Genomic DNA, 23,290 nt, shown 5'->3' with positions numbered 1-23,290 from the left:
TTAGGGTCTATCTATTTTCCATCACTACTTTGTGCTGTCATTTTGACAATATAAGTTAATACTTGCAGAATGTCAAAGAAAACTTCAGGCCTCTAAATACTCTAGGTAGGCTTGATATGTAGAATACTTCAAGTACAGGAAGTGTGTCTCATGAACCAAGTAAATTCAGTGCTAACATGAGTCTGGAGTAGTGTGAAGTTGCATAATAGATTATTCTCCCTAATACTGTTCAGAAAGTGACAGTTAGAAGCCATCTTGTCATTCTCAGTGAATATGAACATCACATCCCAAAAGACCTTTCTCATTAAATGAAAAAAAAATCTGTTTCTGATTTCTGGCTTTAAGTAACTTAAGACAGGTTAAAAAGAATAAACCAAAACTTTTAAGCAGTGTTGAGAGCTAGCACTGAAAAAAACTATAAGCTCTTTTACCCAGAAGAAGATGGGTACTCCATTTAAGGTGGTTTCTACAGTACACAACAAGTCATTGTAAAGCCATGTATTTAAAGGGGATTTATTTCTGCATTGCTTTTGTGCTAATGATTTTTGCTTGACTAATTCAGGCAGATTGAGAGGAATTACAGAAACGAGTTGTAAATGAAGGCAAATTTCCGTGTGGTAGTTTGCTTCTATAAGCAAAGGGAGATTAAATAGCCATTGTTTGATACGTGATGCCCTAGAGTATAATGGAGCTTTGGTGCTTGCAAACCAGCTCGGTTTCTTCCCATATTCTTTTGAATTTTCTTTGTCAGCCATTTCCTGCGTTGATGCCACTACTAGAAATGTTAAAATCCACATTCTCTTGAAGATTCTGTTACAAAGTGGCCCTGTCAAAATTAGAAGGAAAGGTCTAGCTTGGTCACTTTATTTATTCTTTGCAAGTACTGTGGCTACAAGGCTATTGGTTAAGTGCAACCTTAAGTAATGTGATGTAATGTAACTTGAGTTGCTATGTCATTCTGCTTGTTTGCAGCTTTCTCCTGCATTGCGCAACAGATTTACAGAAATATGGTGTCCACAAAGCAATGGCCGTGATGATTTGATACAGATTGTAAAACACAATCTTCATCCAGGATTGTCTCTGGGTGGAATAAACCATCAAGGTGGGTATTTCTCTGTGTGTTTGTAGTCAAATGTTGTTAAGAAAAAAATCAGCTTGGAGACTGCTAAACTTTCCGCAGAATTTATATCACTGCGTCCCTCTTTCTTGTAAGTACATCTCTCTCTGAGGACAGTTATGAAATATTTTGGACTTTGTTCTTCCCTCGTTGTGTATGCTATATGGCTAGCCAGAAGTAAGTTCCAGGCTGTATTTACTTCACCATCCAGGTAGTTGAAATATCCCCAGCCCTTCAGTGCCCAGTCTTAGTTTTAATGTAGGGTGTTGAAGGAACTGGTGCTTCATTTTCTGCCAGCAGCTTCATTGTCAGTATTAATCACTTGATTCTGTCTTGTTACTTGAATATAAAAGGGCCTGTAATGACAGCACAGACACAGACTTACTCTTCAGTTATTCTGCCTGTTAGGATATAGAGTACCCATCCACGTTGCTCATGCATTACAGCTGTACCTACTTTAGTGGTACTTTTTATACAACAATGTAGTAGATATGACCAATAAAATTATTTGATAACTCCTTTTTTTTTTTTTTTTTTTTTTTAACTCTCTTTTCAGGGGCTGACATAGCAGAGCTCATGATGGACTTTGTTGAATGGCTGACTAATCAAGAGTTTGGTCGCCAGTGCATTCTCAGTGTGCGAGATGTCTTGTCATGGGTTAATTTTATGAATGTCATGGTAGAGGATGAAGAGTCGAATTCTGCCAAAGAATATAGCCTTCTTTACATTTCTCCAATGATGTCTTTTATCCATGCTGCGTGTTTGGTATACATTGATGGAATAGGATCAGGTAAGTCTTCAGTGCTCATTTCGGTAGAAATAGAGAAATAGGAAGGTATATATTTGTATTAATGTTTTTGAGTAGAATGCAAACACAATGCTTTGCCGCAGCACGGAACTCTTCTAGGAGAAGTTTTCACTTCTGTTTAACAATATCCCATGCTTCATATGCCTTTTTTGAGTTTCAGTAGCAAGAATTTGAATAATACAGCAAGCTTAAGTAAATTAGAGGTAATAATAGTAATATTACAAAGGCTAGCACACAGATTAAGAAAGCCTGTGTTTTTTATTGAGTCTTCTGAGCTGATATGGTACTTAATTACATGACCACATACTATTCCCTCACTCCCACCCCCCATGTCAGCACCTGTGTGTGCTAGCCTGTGTCATGTGCATAGCTCAGAATGCATCTTTGCACATTTGGGCACTGGCCCAGCTGATAAATAGGAGATGTGGGAGTGGGGAAAAAGTGAGAAGCCACAAGAAATGCAGGGAAGGAAGGCCTGGGCAGACTATGGCAAGGGGTCAGGATGATGGTGGTGGTAGAAGAAAGGGTTTGGGAAATAAGGTGCACTTAATTCTGTTGCTCACAGAACAATTTGTCTGTGGTAAATAGTACTGGAAGCACTGGCAAGCAAAAGCACTAATACGAAATATAAGCCTGAAACAGAATACTACACAAAAATGGCATCTGTGAAGGAATTGAGTTTCTTAATCATAAGATGAACGTGTTTTTTTGAAGCACACTTAACTTTTCTAATTACAGGTACAACATCCTGCTCAGCTGATATGGTTTTATTAGCTCGTGAAAAATGCCTGACATTCTTATGTGAGAAAATGAGTCAATTCCTTGAGCTGACTGATTATCAGAAGAATGAACTAAAGATTTATGACAGAACAAAGGAGAAAGAGTTTGTGTGGATGGACAACTATATGGGAATCCACCCCTTTTTTATTCCAAGAGGCAAGAGATTTTGTGGGAGTGGGTGGACATTTATTCTGTGGTTTTTATTCCCAATAGTTCTGTTATTCACTTAATCTAAGTAGGATACCTGAACCATTTCAGAACAATTTATAGTTTGTTCTCTAGCCTTAGAAAAATGCCTTTTCTGCCTCCAAGTGTGTTGATTGCAACTTGATCACATTTATTAAGAAGACACGTCTGTTAATTGCTTTCTTTGATAGCTTTTTAAAATTACTGGTTAATGGCCCAATTTTAGTAGGGTTTTTTGATGTAACAAAGCTTCTTTAATTTTGAGTTGTAATTTTCTGTCACTTTGCATGGTCAGAATGTCTGCTAACTTCCACTAACTGAAGTTACAGCTCATCCTGGCTGTTTTGTAAGGCATGGGAATCAGGAGTCCTGGGTACAGTGCTAAACAGAATGTAGACTAATGCCCTGCCTTTCTGTAGCCTCTCAAAAGAGTCGTTGCAGTTTTGCAAAATTTATTCCCTGCATTTCAGTTCCTCGTGTGACAAATTAATGCAAATGGAACTACCAAAATACTGCTTTCTACCCTTAAAATACAGTGATGGCACTAAAAAGTGATGACTATGAGCTTTCTAGTTCAACTGGTTAGTTTTTAGTATATGGAACTATGTGTTCCTAATGCCATATTAATCATTCATCTTTGAACATTTTGATATTCATGGATTGTGTTAGTCATGCGATTGTATAAGGTAATGCTTTTTTGTAAATTGCTTCGTTTCCCTCTGCCAATTAGATCAAAAAAGGAAGGATCTCTTTCATACTAAATGGGTATCAAGATACGTAAGGTAGATTGGTGATAAATATCTTGTATACCTGAGCAGTGCTGTATTACAGAATGTCAGAACGTATTACAGTGATGTCCCAGTGAGCTGTACTGGCTGGAATTTGACAGACGAGCTCTGTACTCTTTCCTTGCTGTATGTCATAACAACAGTAAAGAAAATATGTGCCTAGCAGAGCACTTTAATTAAGGCACTTTTCCTTCACAGAACTGGCAGTGAGTGTATGGAACAGATTAATAGGTTGTTCTATAACATGACTGAATTGTGTCCTTCAGTGCCAAATTTTCAAAAGCTGCTTTTGAGTTTTAGATCGACATGTCTGAAGCACAAGGACGGATTTATGATTTTTCAGTAATAGATCTCTAGTTTGGGTAATGAATGGGGAAGTGTCGGAAGTTTCATGGCAAAATACATTGTATATTCATATGCTTTTTGCAAAACTCAACATAAATATGCGGAGATGGGCTGAGACACAGTTGTGGGTCAAACAAAGTATATGTGCCAGATCTCTCAGAATGGGATACAAGCTTGATCTCCATTACTTGCTGTAATGAGATCAGCAATTAACAGACAGAATGAGCTCATTCAGAAGCACACTGTCAGCAGTTCCAGCATAAACGAACATTCTGGTTTAATTGTTTTCTGGTTTACCTTTCCTTTGTTTTAGGCCCTGTTCTCCAGAGGAACAGCATTACAGATTATGCTCTAAATGCCGGGACTACAGCATTGAATGCACAAAGACTATTAAGAGCCCTACAGCTTAACAAACCTATTTTGTTGGAGGGGTCACCAGGAGTGGGCAAGACCAGTCTAGTTGCTGCCCTGGCAAAAGCCTCGGGAAACTGTCTTGTTCGAATCAACCTGTCTGAGCAAACGGTAGAGTAAAATATTATCTTTGTAACTTAGTGTTTATGGCAGGGGCGATGCTTTGTTTAACTTAAAAAGCGTAGTTCTTTTTACCTTTGGCACTGAGTCTGAAAGTCAGCTTTTCCTTCTTGGTCTCAAGATAAAACTAAATGGGAAGGGGGAAACAGAAAAAGTGGTGAGCTTCTGTAAGCAAATACCAATTCCCAGATTTTTCTGTTCTTTTCAAGTGAAGACATGCGTATCTTTGTCTACTGTGTTTTTCTGCAAAGTTACTTGAAAACAGCTTTAAGGCTTTTTAGCTTTTCTGTTCCAATTTAATTTTTTGTTGTTAAATATAGTAGCAGATCACTGGAATCCTATCATGGAAAAACTTTTAGCATCTTGTAATTACTGATGTTTTTTAAATAGAGCTAAAATGTAGGTATTAAAAGGGGAGGGAGAAAATGTGAAGTACAGTTAACGAAGGCTTTTTATGAACTTTTGTTTAGTTTTGTAATTTCTGCCCTCCCCAATCACCTATTCTCTACTCCCAAAGGATGTGACAGACTTGTTTGGGACAGACTTGCCTGTTGAAGGTGGGAAGGGAGGAGAATTTGCCTGGCGTGATGGACCACTACTAGCAGCATTAAAGGCTGGACACTGGATTGTATTAGATGAGGTAAATTCAAGTTGGGGGCACAAATAAAATAGAATGTTCTGGAAAAGCAAAGGTGATGATGTGGCATGTAGGATAAATACCTTCAAGGGTTGATGACTGAACTAAATTTTGCTTACTTTTAGTTATGTGCATCTAGTGCCACATTGAAGGTGATCATTCCGTGTAAGAGAAAATTAATCTCCCTCTACTAAGTCCCTCTGCCCATTGGCCCTCTGCAGAGGGAGTGTAAAAGACTGGCTTTGACTAGACCTCTTTTAGACAAGAGAACAAAGATTGAATCCCAGTCTAAATTACTGCAGAAATCCAAGGATAGCTTTGATTTACATTTGAAAGTTTTTGGGAAGAGTGTCAATGGAAGTTTTGGTATGCTCTTACATGGATATAATTTCACTGAAATAGAAAGTGTTTTGCTGGAACTAATACACTGTGTTGGGTACTGATGTAATTGAGATGAAGAGTTCCATTTTGCCAGTATAAGCTATCCTGCAACCACAGGTTTGTTCATGTATCATGTAGCAAGTGCTTTCAAGCATATGCATGCACAGAGCTCACTTCTTGGCAACGTGCATTCTAATTATTGCAGAGAGCAAAATCTTAGAATCATAGAATCATTTAGGTTGGAAAAGACCTTCAAGATCATCGAGTCCAACCATCATCCATGCCCACTAAACCATGTTCTGGAGTACCCTGTCTACTCGCTTTTTGAATACCTCCAGGGCTGGTGACCACCACTTCCCTGGGCAGCCTATTCCAATGTCTGACAACCCTCTCAGTAAAGAATTTTTTCCTAATATCTAACCTAAATCTCCCTTGCCGCAGCTTGAGGCCTTAAATTCTTTAGCTGTTTGTATACCTTTTTTTTTTTTCCCCTATTGTGAAGAATATCACTTTAAACAACCATTATATTTAAATAACCCAGACCGCCTTCCTTTAAAAAACAAGCAGACAAACAAAGCCCTCTGAATGTCACAAATGTATGAACATAAGTTCAGAAGAAACATCTTGAACATGCAGATTTTACAATGGAGAACTGTTTTGTTATCATGGTGAAAACACAGTACAAATAGCAAGTGCACATAAGGAAAAGTGTTAGTTAGTTGCTCCAATGTAATAACAGTGTAGCTAAAGGTAATAATATATGGCAGTGCTAGAACAGCAAAGAAATTTAATTTACCTTCTGTGTATCCCAGACTGTTAAACTAGAGATTGTGCAGAAGTGTTTTCTGGAGCATTAATATTGTATCCTTATTTCTTTCCTCAGTTGAATCTGGCTTCTCAGTCTGTATTAGAGGGGCTAAACGCATGCTTTGACCACAGAGCAGAGATTTATGTTCCAGAATTGGGAATGAATTTTCATGTACAGCACAAGATGACTAAGATTTTTGGATGCCAGAATCCGTACAGACAAGGAGGTGGAAGAAAGGGTCTGCCCAAGTCCTTTCTTAATAGATTTACACAGGCAAGCTTATTTGTTTGGTTTAAACTATGTCATGATCCTGTCTTGTAATGGTCTGCCTATAACAACACTCGGCATGCTCTTGATTCTACAGGTGTATGTTGATCCACTGTCAGCAGAAGATATGGAGTTTATTGGGAATACGCTGTTTCCTGCTATTGATAAAAGTATTATTGCTAAAATGGTTGCTTTCAATAACAAGGTAAGTATATATTTTAATTTCTTTTGTGTAGAAGTAGGCAGAATGCAGTAAGATTTAAAAAATTAAGTCTAATGTTATATTTCCAAGCATTTTCATAGAGAAGTGCGTGGGTAAAAAATAGGAATAGAAGTCTGTGCAGAAGAAATTGAAGAACACCACTAAAACCCACCTGAATTCTTGTACCACTATAATCAGATACTTGGTTGATAACTGAAGAGGCATTATTTTTCACAGAAGATTATATATATATATATATATATATATATATATATATATATATGTAAAAGGCTTTGTTCTACAAAAGGTAGAAACAGTTATGGTTTGATAGCTTGGTGAAGTGAGTTGAGAAAATAATGGGTTTCTACACATGGATTATTCTTGAAGCTCAAACAAAATGAGCTATATCTTAACAAGAACTGAAATGTTTCTATTTCTGTTTCTGGTCTGAATTTTTAATCTGCTCTTTATTATGGGATGTTGTTAGTGAAAGCAGCATCTGACCTTTACAGAAGCAGAAGCTTGTAAGGATATGTGGCATTCTTCTGGAACACTGAGACACCAATAAAAGGAAAGTCTTTCCTGATAGGATTTGTCTATGGCAAAGCATTCAGAGATGCTCAGATCTAAAATTTTGCTAATATAAAACCTTTTCAACAAGCATTAATTGCAAGGCATCAACTTAATAGCTATTTTGTGGCTTAGATGCTGCCATTTTGTGCAAAGTGCAGGATATAAAATTCACAGTAAGAATTTTATTTATGATCATGCTTCTGAAATTGTGTTCATGTCATGAAACAAAAAAAGTGTAGTAATATTAAGAGAAAGTAGGGTTCTGTGGCCTTACATAAAATGTTTTGTGGCCGCATCTTACTGAATACTCATGTATAGAGTGAAGAGTAAAAAAGAAAATTGAGCTGAATGTTAGAGAATTAGTAGAGGAGAGACAAACTAAAATTAAGCTTTAGTTCCTGACATCTTCAGAAAAATGAATACAGCTTGCTCTTTCTATTGTCCTCTGTCTTGTAAGCAGTGCCAAAGGCAGAAGTTCAGTTGAATTAATATTTGAAGACCAGCACATGAGTGGAATAAAAGATTTTTTTTTTTAATTGCTACTTTTTCCAGATTGACAAAGAAATAATGGCTGAAAAAAAGTGGGGACAGAAAGGAGGACCCTGGGAGTTCAACTTACGTGATCTTTTCCGCTGGTGCCAGCTTATGCTTGTTGACCAGTCACCAGGATGTTATGATCCAGGCCAGCATGTATTTTTGGTATACGGAGAAAGAATGAGAACCAGGGAAGACAAAGAAAAGGTGAGCCCTGTGTTCTCCTTCTTTGCTCTTCAGATTGCCAGGAAGTATTTCTAGAAATCCAGGTGTAAATTTGAAGATACCTTGCAATTCATTCATAGGCATTACCTCTTACAAAAGAAAAATAAGTTGGTTTGGGGTTCTGAGGTTTAACATATATACCTGCTCCTCTTGTCATTTAAAATATCAATTTAATTACCTACTAGTATAAAAGCAGAAAGCTGGTGTGAATGAAGACAAGTAGAATAACAAAGGACTTAAATAGAGCAAAACACAACATATTCTTTTGTGATTCTGTATTAATAATAACGTTCTCATAAAAGTTTTTTGGGTTGCATGCATATTTGTGAGGAAAGAGAAGATAGGGAGCAGAGAAGAGAAATGGCACTGAGATATGGAGAGATTCTTAAAGTTATGGTTTAAAAGCATTTATGTCAGTACAGTAAGTGAAAATAATGTCCTGTAATTCTGCCCTTCCCTGCCAGCATTTTTAAATTGTTCTGGCTTGGATTGCTTTTATTGACTTTTATTTATCTGTCATTTCTTTCATCTGCCTGTCAAATTGCTCCCCTCATTCTGTTAAACTCACTGCTTAAGGTTCCTCTAATAAAACACACTCACTGCAGTTTTTATTCCACCTTTGCCACCTACTTATCCCTCTTTTGTCTAGAAATCTTTTGCTTTTGTTTAATTTCACATCATTTAAATGGTACTAAACTAAAAGTTAATCAGATTATAATACTGAAGTTACTGACTGTATGTGACTGGATATTTTTCTCCTGGGTTTATTTTCCCCTTCCTGTAGTAGTATTATGTTTTTGAGTGTTATCAAAGAGGTTATTTATGGAGTGAGTTCTTTCGCAGTATTTTGTTAAAGAGAAACATTACTTAGAGTATTTCAAGTCACAGGAAAGCACAGTTAATGAAAGGGGTTGCTATGGACAGCTCACACTCACTTTAATTGCTTGCAGCACTTTGAATGAAATGACACTTGTGATTAAACTGTGTTAGTTACTATCGCACTGCTGTGGAGCTGAGAGGGAAGGCTACTTTAGAAGTAAATTTTTAGAACAATGGATAACTTAAGACTGATAAGTCTCTTTTTACTCTTTCAATTGTTTTAGGTTATATCTATATTTAGAGACATTTTTGGCCAGGAGGCTGATGTGTATACAGGAACCAGAGAGTTTCACATCACTCCATATAATGTTCAGGTAAGCTGTTGACAAGAGGTTTTGTGAGTGGGGAGAGAAGGAAGTAACTTGCACAACTGAGCTCTCATTTGCCTCTTTGAGTACTCACCCATGCATGTCTTGTGCCTTCCAGATTGGTTATTCAGTTCTTTCTCGTGGCAACTATATTCCTCGGCCTGGCAGAAATCTCTCACTTCTGCATCATTCACTGCAGTCTCTTGAGTCCATAATGAAATGCGTGCACATGAGCTGGATGGTCATCCTGGTTGGCCCAGCAGCTGTTGGCAAAACCAGTCTTGTTGAGCTGCTGGCCCATCTGACTGGCCATCGACTGAAAATCATGGCAATGAACAGTGCAATGGATACAACTGAACTCCTGGGTGGATTTGAACAGGTAAATACTGTTTTGGTAATATGGCAATATTTCTCCTTCCTACCTAACAGTGGTCAGTCCGCTGTGATCTTAGTGTTTAAGCACCAAACGGAGCCTTAGGCACCATAATCTTCTGGATGAACTAACTCCATAATGGCATGTTTGCAGGTTGATATCAATAGGCCATGGCAAAGCCTGTTGGAAAAAGTGGAGAATGCTGTGAGCACACTAGTGAGGGACAGTCTTCTTCTGACAGAAATTTGTGCAGATGATGCTGAACTCGTGCTGCGTGCTTGGAGCAGTTTCATCCTGAATTACAAACCCAAATCTCTGGGTGAAGGAAGTAGAAGTGTTACAGCTGAATTAGTGAGCAAGCTGGAGGGAATACTTGTACTTACCCAGCGACTAAACAACAAAATAAATTCTTATTCAAAGGCAGGTATGTATGGTGAGTGATTTGAAGTAAGACTATATGTTCCTCTGAAGAAAATAAGAGAAATACATAAAACCACAGTGAATGCTTGAGAAAACTTGGGGGGGGGGGGGTGTAGGTTTTTCTATGTTGCTTCATACTACTTCATACTTATACTACAGCCTAGCTTCTGAAAAGGTTACGTTGGTGATGGTTCTTCAGGTTTATTTTTTGTGTGGTTACACCTGATAGCGATCAGTAGTCCACACCGAAATTCTCCTGAACTGAACTACTCAACATATGATGTAATACAGCTCTTACCTTGTATTCCTAAGAAATGGAATTCAGATATTTTATTCTAGCATTTGTTCTCTGAAGCATTGATCACCTGAGCTTTACAAATGTCAGCAGAATAACATGTGGGGTTTTTTTCTTTTTTTTTCTTTTTTTTTCTTTTTTTTTCTTTTTTTTTCTTTTTTTTTCTTTTTTTCTTTTTTTCTTTTTTTTTCTTTTTTTCTTTTTTTCTTTTTTTTCTTTTTTCTTTTTTTCTTTTTTTTCTTTTTTTCTTTTTTCTTTTTTTCTTTTTTTTCTTTTTTTCTTTTTTTTTCTTTTTTTTTTCTTTTTTTCTTTTTTTTTTTTTTTTTTTTAATAATTGCCTAAAATATGGCATTAATGTCCATCAGACTTCCTCTTGTGGGGGAGAAGAGACGGAGAAAAGTGTCTGTTTAGGAAGAAAAGTGTCAGTCTACGTTATATTTCTCTGTGCTTGCAAACCCCCTCTGTCCTCATGGATTTTGCCCATGGGAGGCTACTTGAAGATTAGACCCTCTGCTGTTATGTTCCCCTAAAAAGTAGGAAGCATGTATGTTTATTAACAAAATAACTACTATTGTTCGTCAATGGAACAGGAAGCTACCTTAATGTAGCTGTAATGTAAGAATGTAATGTAAGTCTTGATGTAAGATAATACTTCCTTTCAGAGTTTGCTCACTTGGTAGAAGAGTTCCGGCGTTTCAAGCTGCAGCAGGCCCAGACAGCTGACCGTGACAGCCATGGCACTTTTGAGTGGGTGGATGGGATGTTGGTTCAGGCCCTGCAATCTGGAGACTGGTTGTTGATGGACAATGTTAACTTCTGCAAGTAAGAGATTTTAGTGGCCTTGTTTCACTGAGTAAATCCCTTGACGTCCCTAATTGACTTTGCCTCTTAATGTATGGTTCACAACTGAACATTTTGCATGATGATAATACATGGGAGCAGGAACTTACATTTTCTGGAAGAATGTCTTCCTTCTTAGACAGCTTAGCAGTTGATAGTTTTCCTGTTACCTTATAATGTAATTAGCTGTTTAGCTTTTTGCTTAAGACTGGTACCATTTTGATTTCAGATCAGAAAGGGATCAAATTGCTACCTTTTTATAACCATATACATTTCTTCTTGATATAGCCCTTCTGTGCTGGACCGCTTGAATGCTTTACTTGAACCAGGAGGTGTTCTTACCATGAGTGAGAGAGGTGTGATAGATGGCACAATTCCTACAATAGCTCCTCATCCAAACTTCAGGTGCTTTGTGTTTCTGCTTTTTTTTGCCTTTTTTTTTTTCTCCTACCAAATAGCAGGTTTAGAAAAAAATGTCAGCAGTGAGCCAGTCTTTTGGTATTTTGAATGCTGTTCAGTTTGCCATGTACTGTAGTGATGCTGTCTGTCTGGCAAGGAAGAAAACTGCACTGTGATGAGCATATGATAGAGCTTAAGAGGCTTGGCTTTATATCCCTGTTGCAGCACAGACTATTACCTTGGAAAATTCATAGCAGTATACCTCTGCCTTGATTATTCATTTCTAATTTAGAATTTCAGTACTTCCCTGTCTCACTGTAATGGAGTTGTGAATATGTGTGTTGAAGATGGTGAAGTTTTCAGATATGTTGGTAATGAAAACTGGTGTATGGACATAATAATTTTCTTCCCAGCTTTTTCCATCCCATCCATAATTTTGAGTTTCCTGCAGTGACAGAACTTAAAAAACCAAAACAAAACACAACTTCCCTCCTCCACCCCCGCCACGTCCTCCCCCCAAAAATCCCCAAACCCACAAAACAAAACCAAACAGTCCATATTCTCTCAGACCTGAAGTAGTCTCTGGGGCAGATGTAAGGAGAACATAGAGTATTCTGTATAATTCCTACTTTTTATAAATTCATGAAAAGAATATTGGGACTGATGTGCTTTGGTTCCTCTGAATTGGAAACAAGATCTTTGACTTTTCAGAAACCTGTTTTCACTACATTGTATCTCAGAAGGTTTTTTTCCTCCTTGTTTTTATGAGATGTCTGCTGATAGTATTAACTACTTGAGTGTTGGATACTTTAGTTTTTAAATAGCACAGATTTATCTGAAGCTGTTGCTAAGACTCTTAAAAGTCGTCTTTATAGCTCAGAGGCGTAGTTTAACTTTTTTGTAAGTAGGCAAATGATAAAACAGACATAGCTCGAATATAACTGAGTTAAAAATCATGCAATGTATCTGTGGCTAATTTCAAAGTATAATTATTCATACAGATTTCTTATTTAAATTCAGTAGATGTCTCTGCCTTTCTAGATATCAGCATCCCCTTTCTTATGAAGATAAATTTACTTAATGGAACAGCAGATTTGGTGGTTCTGGAATGATAGTTTAAAGCCCTAAGTTCCATCTTAAGAATGTAAGGCAGATGGACTAGATGGTTGTTGCAGGTCCCTTCCATCTGAACTATTCTATTCTAATATCCAACAGGCTTTTCCTTTCCATGGATCCTGTTCATGGGGAAATATCCAGAGCCATGCGGAATCGTGGGATTGAAATTTACATTCCTGGGGAGAATGATGGAAATGTATTGGATGATCTGGATTTGAAGTTACTCCTGCATGGTTTGGGTTTAGTGGGAGATAGCATCTGTGATGCACTTATGGCTGTGCATTCAGAAACCAAGACAGCAATAGCAGGTAAAAAGAGTCTGTTCAGTAATGAGCTTGGGCTCATTACATAAAGCTTGGTTATTTTATTGTGTTGTGTCTTGATGTAAGTAAAGGCATAAAAGTATAATCAGGTTGGTTTGGGTTGTTTTTTGCTTTCTCGGAAAGTAGGCCCAAGTCATTAAAAAGATGGTAACTGGAGTGCTTTGTAAGGAGACATCAGACACTGACAAGTGTCAGTTGTCTGTTGCTATAGGAAAGGCAATATATTCTAAGAGAAAATCAAGGAAATAGAGGGTTTGCACAAGGCCTGTTCAAGTTGTTCTTTGGAACAAGATGACACTGGGTTTCATTCATCTCAGCTGCATGATGTCTTATTTTGAGCTGGTCACCTGTTATTTACAGTCTTGTCAGATTTTCTTATTAACCTTGGGAAGAACCCATTCAGTTTTCAGGACCCTGTAGGATACATTTGTTTTGTATCTTCCTCAGGGTCTAAAGTGGTGTTTGTCCTCAGAGGGTTAAAGGGCTGACAGTTACTAAACATTCATATCACCCTAAATGCTGTGTATCTTTCAGGTTCTGTGTCATCTTTGTCACCTTTGCTTCAGGCTGCTGTGTTAATTGTGCAGCAGATACAAAGAGGCCTTGGATTAGCAAAGTCTTTTTACAGAGCCTGTTGGGAAGTTTATGGCCGCTCACAACAACTGCAAATAAACCAGAAGGTAAAAGTCCTGTATTTGAAAGCTTTTCTTACATCATCTAGATACATGAAAAATATAATTTCATGAGGCTAGTGTTTGAGATCCTCTGTTTCCTAAGTGCCTGAGCAAGGGGTTGTTGAAGATGGTGCTCTTGGAGAGATGAATCAAACAATTTTAAAGGTCCTCTCGGGCATCTGTCAGGGGATGAAGAAGAGGGTTTAAGTAGCATTGGGGCATTTTCTGTATCTTTTAGATTCTGAGCCTTTTTTTGGTTCCAGTGTAAGCATTCAGTTCTGCATGTAACTTACTCTAACAGATAGGTTGAAGGTCTAGAAATTGGGTTTTTTGGTATTGAATGGTGAAGAATGGTGAATATCAGCTGTCACCTGTCCTTTCATGACACACTTTCTCAGCCTGGTGGCATGCTACTGGAGACAGAGGTCAGATGAATGAGAGTTGCATAAAGACTGTCAATCTGGGATGTGCTTATTGAGATATTCCCCAGGGATAAATGCGGTTTGTCGGACATTTTGTAGATAGTGGCTCACTCATTTGCAGCATAAGGGAGCCAGAGAGTATCCCAGTTGGACTCTGAGGCTTACTTGTTTTTAAACAGCTTCAGCTGAGACTTTAGGATTTTAATACTGATGAAGCTATAGCCTGAAACACTCTGCACACTGTCATCTGGAGATAGCAATAGGCATGTCCTATTTTAAACTGTACAGTATGTTATTTCACTTATGCTTGGAATGGCTTGGTACCTTTATCATGTAGGTTATATAGTGTTTGTAGAAAATTTTGGTTTATAATGATTTCATAATAAATACATGTAATTAGAGTTCTCTGAGCTATTGTACTTGAATACATGTTTGAATATGATTGTAAACTGGTTTTTGGTTGGTTGTTGTAGCTTGTGTTAGAACTGATTACGAAGCATGCTTCATCTCTGGCTTCCCATGAAACATGGGGTGACTCCTTGCTAGCCATTGGATTGTGGCCGGACTCCCTACCTACAGGTCTGTTTGCAGCTGAAGACTCACTTCTTTCGACAGTCCAGAGTGATGCACAGGTCCTAATGTATTGTCTGAATAGACTAAACCTTAAAAACTGCAGGTAGGCAAGAAACATTTTTTTTTTGTCAAATGAATAAGAAACAAGATATGTGTGAACTACTGGTGGCACGTCATTGTTCCCTGCAAAACTTTGTCTTGAACAAATCGTGTGGGTAGAGACTATGGTCGTCACACTCTGTAACTGAGGCTCCTGTTACCTTTCTGTGCAACCACTACGAATACAAGTTTAATTATTTACTGGTTTATTTTTCAGTCCAAAATACTTGACTCTATTCAATCTTCAGTAAGTACATTTGACCCACTTTGAGTTGAGTTAGGAGTAGGCATTTAGCAGAAAATGTGAATGCAAACACTGGGTTTACAAGGTAATAAGAGCCCCCAAAATCTCTTCACTTTCCTTCTGAGCTTTTAAAAAAATGAGCATTTAACTAGCTTTAAATATACTAATGATCCTCTGTACTTCCTGCTTTTATGTATACCAATTATTCATCAGTTATTTTAGGTCCAGTAGCTTCAGGTGAATAAACAAATTTCCTCCTTCAGACAGAGCTGTCTGAAAGAAGTCTCATGTGCAGGGGCCATATGCAAAAACTCTAAATGATTTCTTGTGCAATATAACTGTTATTTTCACAATACTGGTGCAAAATCTTCCTTCCTGCCTGCTTTGCTTAGTGACCTACTGTGGACAGGTACTGTGGTTTGCTTCCAGTGAAAGAACAAGCTGTAGAAGTTAGTACTAAGATATAATGTTGAAATTGTAAAGCCTTAGCAACGTGGTGTTTGGGTTTTTTTTTCATCAATGACACTTCTCCTGTCATCGTCTTTTTAACTTACCTTCACATATCATTCTGGTGCACAGATCAATTATAATTTCTCAGTGAAATACTGTGCCTAGTTACTTCTGGCACTGCATGAATTTTTTGTAGTAGTGAGTTCCTAATAGTAGACATGCCCAACTGATTTGAAGTTGGAAACTGGCTTTAAAGATAAATAAAGAAAAGAAGAGAGATTATTGCATTGCTAACTTCTTGCCTGAAGATGGTTGCGTGCTGAGTTGCTTGACTTGTAAAATATGTTCTTTCCTGCCTTATGGCAGTTCAAGCCCTTGATTCCAGGAATTCTTTGTGTTTCAGGACACTACCACTGACTCTGCAAGATCTTCAAAAAATTATGCAGTCCACTAATTCCGAGACTCTCAAATTCAGTGCTGTTGAGAAAGATGCAGACTGGATGGATAAAATGGAAGTTCTCCAGGCTTCAGTGAAATTGTTCATAGAAAAGGCAACCAATCAAGATTGGACATTGAGAGTTAAATGGCTCAACTCCTTTGCCAAAAATCTGCCACAGGTGCTTGGTATGTAATTATTTCACTTTCTCTTTTGCCTAAGGGCTGATTCATTATATTTTCACAAATCATAAGTCTTCTGTGAAAACATCCAGACCATTCAGATGATCTGATATGAAACTTCTCAACTACCCACACTAAATCAAGGGCATTGAGGCTTCAGGGAGAGACGGAAACAGGTTGCGCATATTAGGGACAACAGGAGACTTTGGGCTAAACATCACCTTTGTTTATTCAAGCATGCATGTAACTTTTACTGCTTCTGAATTACAGTTGTTTTTGGATACCTCTTGGTTTATCTAAGCAAATATGCCTTTCTCTTCACTATTTTTCTGATAGCGATAGTAAAAGCAGTAAAATGCCTTCTGGTTATTTGGTGTTAAAATACAAATGGTTAGAATTCCAGGAAACTGCAGAACTGAGATTCCCTGAAGCTATGTTGCCTGAACATTGAGGATAGCAGCTGAGATGAGGCATTCATTGCTTAATTACATTAATTGCATTAAACTTGTGGCGAATTTAGACAGGCTTTGGTTCAAGTAATTCACACACTTAGCTTCCTTGTATGGTGTGAAATCTTAGACTGTATTGTTCCTACATGAATGGGATTGCTCCCCCTTGATCTTGCTGTTTTTCCAGGCAGGTGTGCCTATAAACTAGAAAATATCTAGAAAGTTACTTTAATGAGAGTTATGCTCTTATGTGATTTTTTTTTTTTTTTTAAATTGGGGAAAAAAAAAATATACTGAGAGGAAGATTTGAAGGTATAAACTCATGGATTTTCACAAACTATATTTTTAATAACGTACATGAACTATCACCAGTTTTAACTAGAACACTTTACTGGATTTATCTCTTTCTCCATGATATTCTGACTGCTTATAAGACCTCTTGGAGCTAATACAAAATAAGAGCAACCAGCATGTTCAGAGTGCATGCACAGATGAGATTCAGGCTGCTTATGCTGGCTCAGTTGAAGTCACTTTTATTTATTTGTACTAGATGCTCTGTCTTTTACACCTATGTTCTCTCCCCTTCACCTACAGATCCAGTGCGGATTCAGCTGGAAGCAGGTGCTGTAGCCCTTGGAAGTTTCTATGCCAGTCCCCTCTCATCTGGAGTCAGTAACATGATCAAGTTGCTACAGCCAACTATGACAGGTACTTCTGAAAAAAATTGATGTAAGACATTGGTGCTTCCTGTATTTGCTCTCTGAACACACTGCAACCCATCTTAGGAAATGTGTGTAACAAAACAAAGGCTAAATTCTAATTATACATTGCTTTCGTTGCAAAAGAAATAACAACAAAGCCATTCTTGCTGTTCAGAACCGCAAATATGGCAATTAAATGCATTAATCCTATGCAAATTAGATACGAGTGCTATGACTATGAATCCTGCCTGTGTATCTGTGACCCAAGTGTATTCCCACAGCTCAGAGTTAAGCGATGTTCTTAAGAGTGATGCATATATCAACTGCCTTTCTGACTGGGTAGTTCAGGCATCCTGTTTTTTCCCAGCATTTATTGTGTTGGCCTATCTGAAACCTATGTTGAGGCCTATAATTATCCCTCGGAGTTTTACAGGGAGCTCAGGCCTGTGGTTTCCTTTCCAAGCTTGTTAGGTGCGTGAAAGTTACATACAGTGGCACTGGACCCTTTATGGATGATCCTAGGTATCTCGCCTGGACTGTGAAGGAAAAGGGAGTTGGACTTGAGTTTCCAGGCTGTCTTTTTGGGTGCTCTGACCACTGGTTAATTTACAGAACCTGCAGTCAACTTAATGCTTTTCTGTTTGGGTATCTGGACTGAGGGAGCTTAAGACTCTGCCTTCCTCTTAGGCTTCCTTCTTTCTTTCCCTGATGTTCTTGCATAGGCAGGGGGATTGAGGAGAGTCTTTAACTGAATAATGTTTCCACTGCTGTCCTGTCCTGTCTTGTCTGCCTTCCCAGATGAACATGTGATGCCTCTGGACCCAAGATGGAATATGCAGTTTTTGGATATCATTAGAAATTCCATGAACTTTGATACAGAAATGGAACACACAGATCAGCTTCTAATCCTTTTGAAGTCTGTAGCGAATCGGTGGGTTACAAAAAAAAACAACTCGTGAAGACTGCCCAATGACTGTAATCAGTGCTGTATAAACACTTGTGGTGTCTGGCAAGTATGTTCTTAGATTTTGACAGATGTGGTCTAAAACACCAGGCAGAGGTTTCGTAGAGGTGTTTAAATTCTTTGCTTCTGTTTTCTGTAGATGCAGACTAAAACCAATCCTTTAATATAGGGAGCAGGGCTCCCAGCATTCTATATAGGCTGGGGTACTTCAAGGACAAACCAGAACTGCAGAATAAAGCATGAAAGAGGCAGAAGCAGCAGTGTGAAATCTCTGACATAAAACTTAAATAGTTGCCCTGCTTTTGGATTTGGACTGCTTTTCCTAATAAGAGCAAAAAAGTACACAGATTTTGCAGTTACAGTATAACGAAGCAGCTGCTCACATATCCTACAGGTGATGGTGGTGCCTCTGTTTAGTAGCTCACTACTTTTGCCTTCCTGGTGATTGCTGAAGTCAGGAATCTGCTCTTTGTGAAGCTTGCTTCTGCAGAAACCATATTCAAGCAATTAGTTATGCTACACTTGATTCTTGTTTCATAATACAGTGAAATACCAAATGTCACTTTGTAGTTCACCATTCTCATAAAGCAGAGGCTTTAAAATGGTACTGAATTTCTAACAACTTTATTTTTAATTCAGGGCAGTATTATTTCTTGACCGAGAAAAAAGAAGCTACACTGAGAAGAATTTGATTACCAGCAAGAAGGCAAGAAATAGTGTCTTAAGAATGTCTCTAGATTTCCGCAAAGGTGGGTTGATTTTCACTGTTCCTTTTGGTTATATGGCCAATTTGAAATATGGTTAATTTGTGCTGTTACAGAATGTGCACTTTAAACATGGTGTGTCCTGAATGTGTGAAGAAAGATTGTGTCAGTATAAAGCAGTCAGATGAGAACTAATATGATATGTAACACATTATTCTTAAATTAGATACACCTTATGCTACAGCATTTATGTCCAGCCTCTACTAGGTAATGAGTGAATGTCATTTCTCTCTTAATTATCTAAACTTTAGGATGGTGGTGGAGAGAAATTGGAATAGTGTTTTGTCTTTGGCTAGTACGAATAGCCAAGTTCTTCAGACATGCTTTTGTTCTAATCCTCTTCCTATTGTTTTATGTAAATAGGATGTTTTACTCCTAAAACAAATGGGAAAAATTTAGTGAAGTTAGTGTGTTACATAGAAGCAATTGATCAATGCTTCCCTCATTATGGATTTTTTTTTAATACATTAAGTGCATAGAGGTAATAGAGAATTGTGCAAATAGTGAAGGACTACTTTTATTACTTCAATTCTTAGATCTTTTCAGGTTTTTTTTTTCCCTAACCATAGAGAGGGTCTAGTGATAAGAAATTGACCCTTACATGTCATGTGATGTGGCTGGAATATTCAGTCTCTCCCTTTCTTTCTGTGTTCCCCAAACCACAGATCCAGGAAGTTACAATTGTCTTCCTCATGCAATCGTGGTCAACCTTGCTGCTTTCTTTGAACTTTGGGACGCGTTTGCATTTCACTGGGTGAAGTCTACTCAGGTGGCCTTAAGTGATGATGACATGCATGATGTGAGTAGACTTTTCATAGTATATTTATGGAAGTCAAGTGAAATGAGATTGTGTGCAGAACACTATTTTTAGTTTCAGGGACCATGAAATAAACCGCAGTGCTTCTGTTGGTATTCAGAATATGCTTGACACCAGGCAAATGACTATGTTTGTTTCAGTGGCTGTATTTGTGCCCTGTCTTCTCGTTTCTTCTGTGTGGAACGTCAGTTTTCAGCCTGCTGGTACTTGGGGTGTGAATTATCTTACTTAAATGTACACACCTGGCATGTAGATACCATTGCTGAACTTGACCATCAAGCCTTCTCTGCCTGCTTAGGATGGTATGAATTGTGCTGTAGAAGTGCCTCTTTCCCTCCACTGATGATAAAGGGAGTATCCACATCTATCTCAGATACAGATATCTGAACCTGAATAGCCAACATGCAGGTTACAGAGGTGGTTGACTTCTCCCTTTTGCTTTTCAGACCATGAAGATCATTTTGCTGAGATCTGACAACTACATTGTAGACTTGGTGCAGGGATTGCTTGATTTTGACTTGTGTAGTTCCACCTGCCAGTACAGCTGTGCGGTATTTTTAGAGAACATGTAGTTGAGCACTGATTGTGTACCAATAAATACAAAGCATTGTGTGAGTCTGAAGTTAACGCACGTGATGGTGGTTTTGCTTTTTCTCTTGCTTGAAGTACAAAGTATTCTGTAACATGCAGCAGTGGGAAAACTGTAATCTTTCTGGCTTATTGTTAGATTTTATACTGCTTGCTGTGGCGTGACCGGTTCTGGGCAGTCTCCGACACTCTGACAGTGGATTCGGCAGGGTTGTCGCTTCTGTCCCTGCACTGGCACTGGGTTATGAAGCATCTAATTGACAGAATTCCTCAGATGCTTATTGGATCAGACCAGCACAAGTGAGTGGCTTTGATCTGTGTTTCTGTTAAATGGCTGTATAAATTACTCTTTTCTTTATTATTATAGCTAATTAGCATTGTTTGCCATTAGTGTGCAAGTTGTGTTCCATTAGTGATGCAAGTACAATGTATTAAATAGCTGTTCATTTTTTAAATTCAGGTTTCTTAGCATTGGGCTACTGCTTGCCCAAATGATCATCTAAAATTTTTAAACCTTTAGTGGAAGGATAAGAGAAGGGACTTTCCTTTCTCATGCACACTTTTGCCTTGTTTCTTAAACTTCTGAGTTAACTGTGTGGGCTTTTTTCTTACACACCCCCCCCCCCCCTTTTTTTTTTTAATCTGCAAGGGTTTCCAAGGAAATTCAATCTGTTTCACAGCAGATTCAGAACTGTTTGGCCAATCCTGCTGGTTTTTCTGCCAGTATGAAGATATTACAGAAGTCTCTAGGAAGACCTCTTCCTTTTAAGGTATCAGTACTCTATTTGCAAAGATTTGTATTTCCAGTGATGTCCTAATATGCTTTAAAATAATCATAAAGATTCACAGCACTTGCTTTCCAGGACAGCAAAAATACATTCATTTTGGACTTGTTAGATTGATTAAAAAGACAATTTCAGCTTATGTTAATGTACATCTTTTTTGTGAAATATATCAGTTATCGAGGTAGCATTCTACTATCAATTATGCTTTGTATAGATAGCAGTTATTTAATATAGAGTGGTGCCCAAGCATAAAAATATTACTCTTTGCTCTGCTCTGGAGACTTGTGAATATCAGTATGCCACTTGCTTATTTAGTGTACATGTGTGTATATAGAATAGACTGCATACTTCCTTTTATACAGCATAGAATGAGGCTGCCTTATGACTTACCAAGACAAGGCCTCTTAACTTTGACAGTTTGGGGATTTTTTTTCTTAAGTTATTTCAGGAATTGTTGTCATTCAATAAAAAAAAAAACTTACAGTAAAATTTTCTAAAGAATATATTGTTAAGTTGTTGTTGCAGGTTGGTTTATATATACTTGTACTTTAGTTGTGTGCATGTGAATTGGAAATCTGAGTTTTGATTGCAGTCATAGATCTTGTTTCGTGTTTTGTTAGCACCATTGAAACAAATTGCTACTTGTTCAAATGTCCTTTTCGTGTTTCCAGGATAAACTGGGCTTGGAATGTTTCTCTCAGTTAAAACTTCTTAGCAAGCCACTTAACATCTTGGAGCTAAGATTGGCCTTTGGAGAAAATAGATGGCAGGAAAAAATGTGCTGTCTGAAAATTGCTGCCACTGGATGGAAGATGAAGAAAGCCTTGCTGCAAGCTGATGGCCTGATAATTAGGGCCAATCATTTAGAAGATGTTAGTCTGGGTAGGTAACACTTTTGAAGAGCCTAACAGGATGATTTCTGCCACCTCCATTCTTTTTGTATACAAATGTTCACTGGCAAGAATTACAGTATATGCATTTATGTGCCTCTAACACTCTGTCAAACAGGTCAGCTAAAGATTTTTTTGAAAGCTGTCCATTCACAACTGAGAGCAGAAGGAGTTACATATAGTTATTCAGAAGAAAGGTTTACTGAAGATACCATCTCCAACCAGTTAGACCCTGCCTTGTTAAACCAGCTCTGCAGTCGGGTTCAGCTGTGGCCTGCAATGGAATACATAAGCATGCTCTGGCAATACAAACTGACAGCAGATTATGTGGCCAAGGCTTGTCCAAGAAGGTAAGAAGAAGGTTGGAGAAAGAAATCCTGTATTCGTTTCATGAGATTCAGAATCCCTAGCTAAAAGTTGTAACTTCGGTGCTTTACATTAGTATGTAAATCTCTGTGTGTGTACATATATTATATATATATATAGCTGTGTGTTTATATGTATGTGGTGCACACATATGCTTTATAATATTTATGTATGTAAACGCATACGCACTCCTTGTCTGCATGCAGAATTGCACTTGGGCAGCTATAAAAAGTATCAACAAAGGAGTAGTTTAGTGCTATATTGAGGAAGTAGTTTTCTTCTTTTCTAACTTACTTTATTGATGCAAATACAGGAATGCTGATGTCCAAGCCCGTTGGAGTAAACACATTACACTCCAGAAATTCTTTGTTAATGGTAGAATAGTTTATAGGTGGAGAAAAACTAAAACCTTTTATGTAGTAAATGGCACATAGTATTTTCATTTTGGAAATACATAGTATTTGCCTTTTAATGAAATAGAAGTGTTCTTCATATTAGGAATTAACATGAAGATGTTTATTGCCATGTTGCTGGGGGCTACTGCAGAAAGACTGAATTAGACCTGGCGATGGAGAAAGTACACTGGCATGCATGCTTCCTTTTGTGTAAACTACACACATTTACTCATAGTTTAAATTAACATTATTAATTTATGAAGTGTTAGTGTTGTTTTAAGGGGCCAATTGTATTTATTTTTTGACTGGTTTACCATTCCTTAAAAGAGAGCTCTTCATTATGGATTTCAGTGAAA

The 23,290-nt window shown here is 37.8% G+C and overlaps 1 protein-coding gene across 2 annotated transcripts in view; it reads left to right on the top strand.

The window, feature by feature from the left end:
• MDN1 (midasin AAA ATPase 1) overlaps positions 1-23,290 on the top strand; it is a 101,667-nt gene that overhangs the window by 37,707 nt on the left and 40,670 nt on the right. Inside the window, exons 33-57 of one of the 2 annotated variants that reach the window (XM_075046607.1) lie at positions 973-1,102; positions 1,674-1,907; positions 2,664-2,861; positions 4,338-4,546; positions 5,073-5,195; positions 6,457-6,654; positions 6,746-6,853; positions 7,976-8,164; positions 9,286-9,375; positions 9,488-9,748; positions 9,896-10,166; positions 11,120-11,279; positions 11,586-11,702; positions 12,912-13,120; positions 13,670-13,815; positions 14,705-14,907; positions 16,001-16,221; positions 17,259-17,372; positions 18,164-18,296; positions 18,969-19,078; positions 19,759-19,892; positions 20,638-20,798; positions 21,148-21,268; positions 21,955-22,165; positions 22,292-22,523. In XM_075046607.1, coding sequence (XP_074902708.1) covers positions 973-1,102; positions 1,674-1,907; positions 2,664-2,861; positions 4,338-4,546; positions 5,073-5,195; positions 6,457-6,654; positions 6,746-6,853; positions 7,976-8,164; positions 9,286-9,375; positions 9,488-9,748; positions 9,896-10,166; positions 11,120-11,279; positions 11,586-11,702; positions 12,912-13,120; positions 13,670-13,815; positions 14,705-14,907; positions 16,001-16,221; positions 17,259-17,372; positions 18,164-18,296; positions 18,969-19,078; positions 19,759-19,892; positions 20,638-20,798; positions 21,148-21,268; positions 21,955-22,165; positions 22,292-22,523 — 4,283 coding nt within the window. The remainder of the gene's footprint in view (positions 1-972; positions 1,103-1,673; positions 1,908-2,663; positions 2,862-4,337; positions 4,547-5,072; positions 5,196-6,456; positions 6,655-6,745; positions 6,854-7,975; positions 8,165-9,285; positions 9,376-9,487; positions 9,749-9,895; positions 10,167-11,119; positions 11,280-11,585; positions 11,703-12,911; positions 13,121-13,669; positions 13,816-14,704; positions 14,908-16,000; positions 16,222-17,258; positions 17,373-18,163; positions 18,297-18,968; positions 19,079-19,758; positions 19,893-20,637; positions 20,799-21,147; positions 21,269-21,954; positions 22,166-22,291; positions 22,524-23,290) is intronic. The other variant, XM_075046608.1, reaches the window with a different exon arrangement.

This window comes from Buteo buteo, chromosome 15 (assembly GCF_964188355.1).
Source record: "Buteo buteo chromosome 15, bButBut1.hap1.1, whole genome shotgun sequence".
Lineage (NCBI taxonomy): Eukaryota > Metazoa > Chordata > Aves > Accipitriformes > Accipitridae > Buteo > Buteo buteo.
The sequence above is the reverse complement of the archived record's forward strand: the minus strand, read 5'-3'. Positions and strand labels throughout refer to the sequence as shown.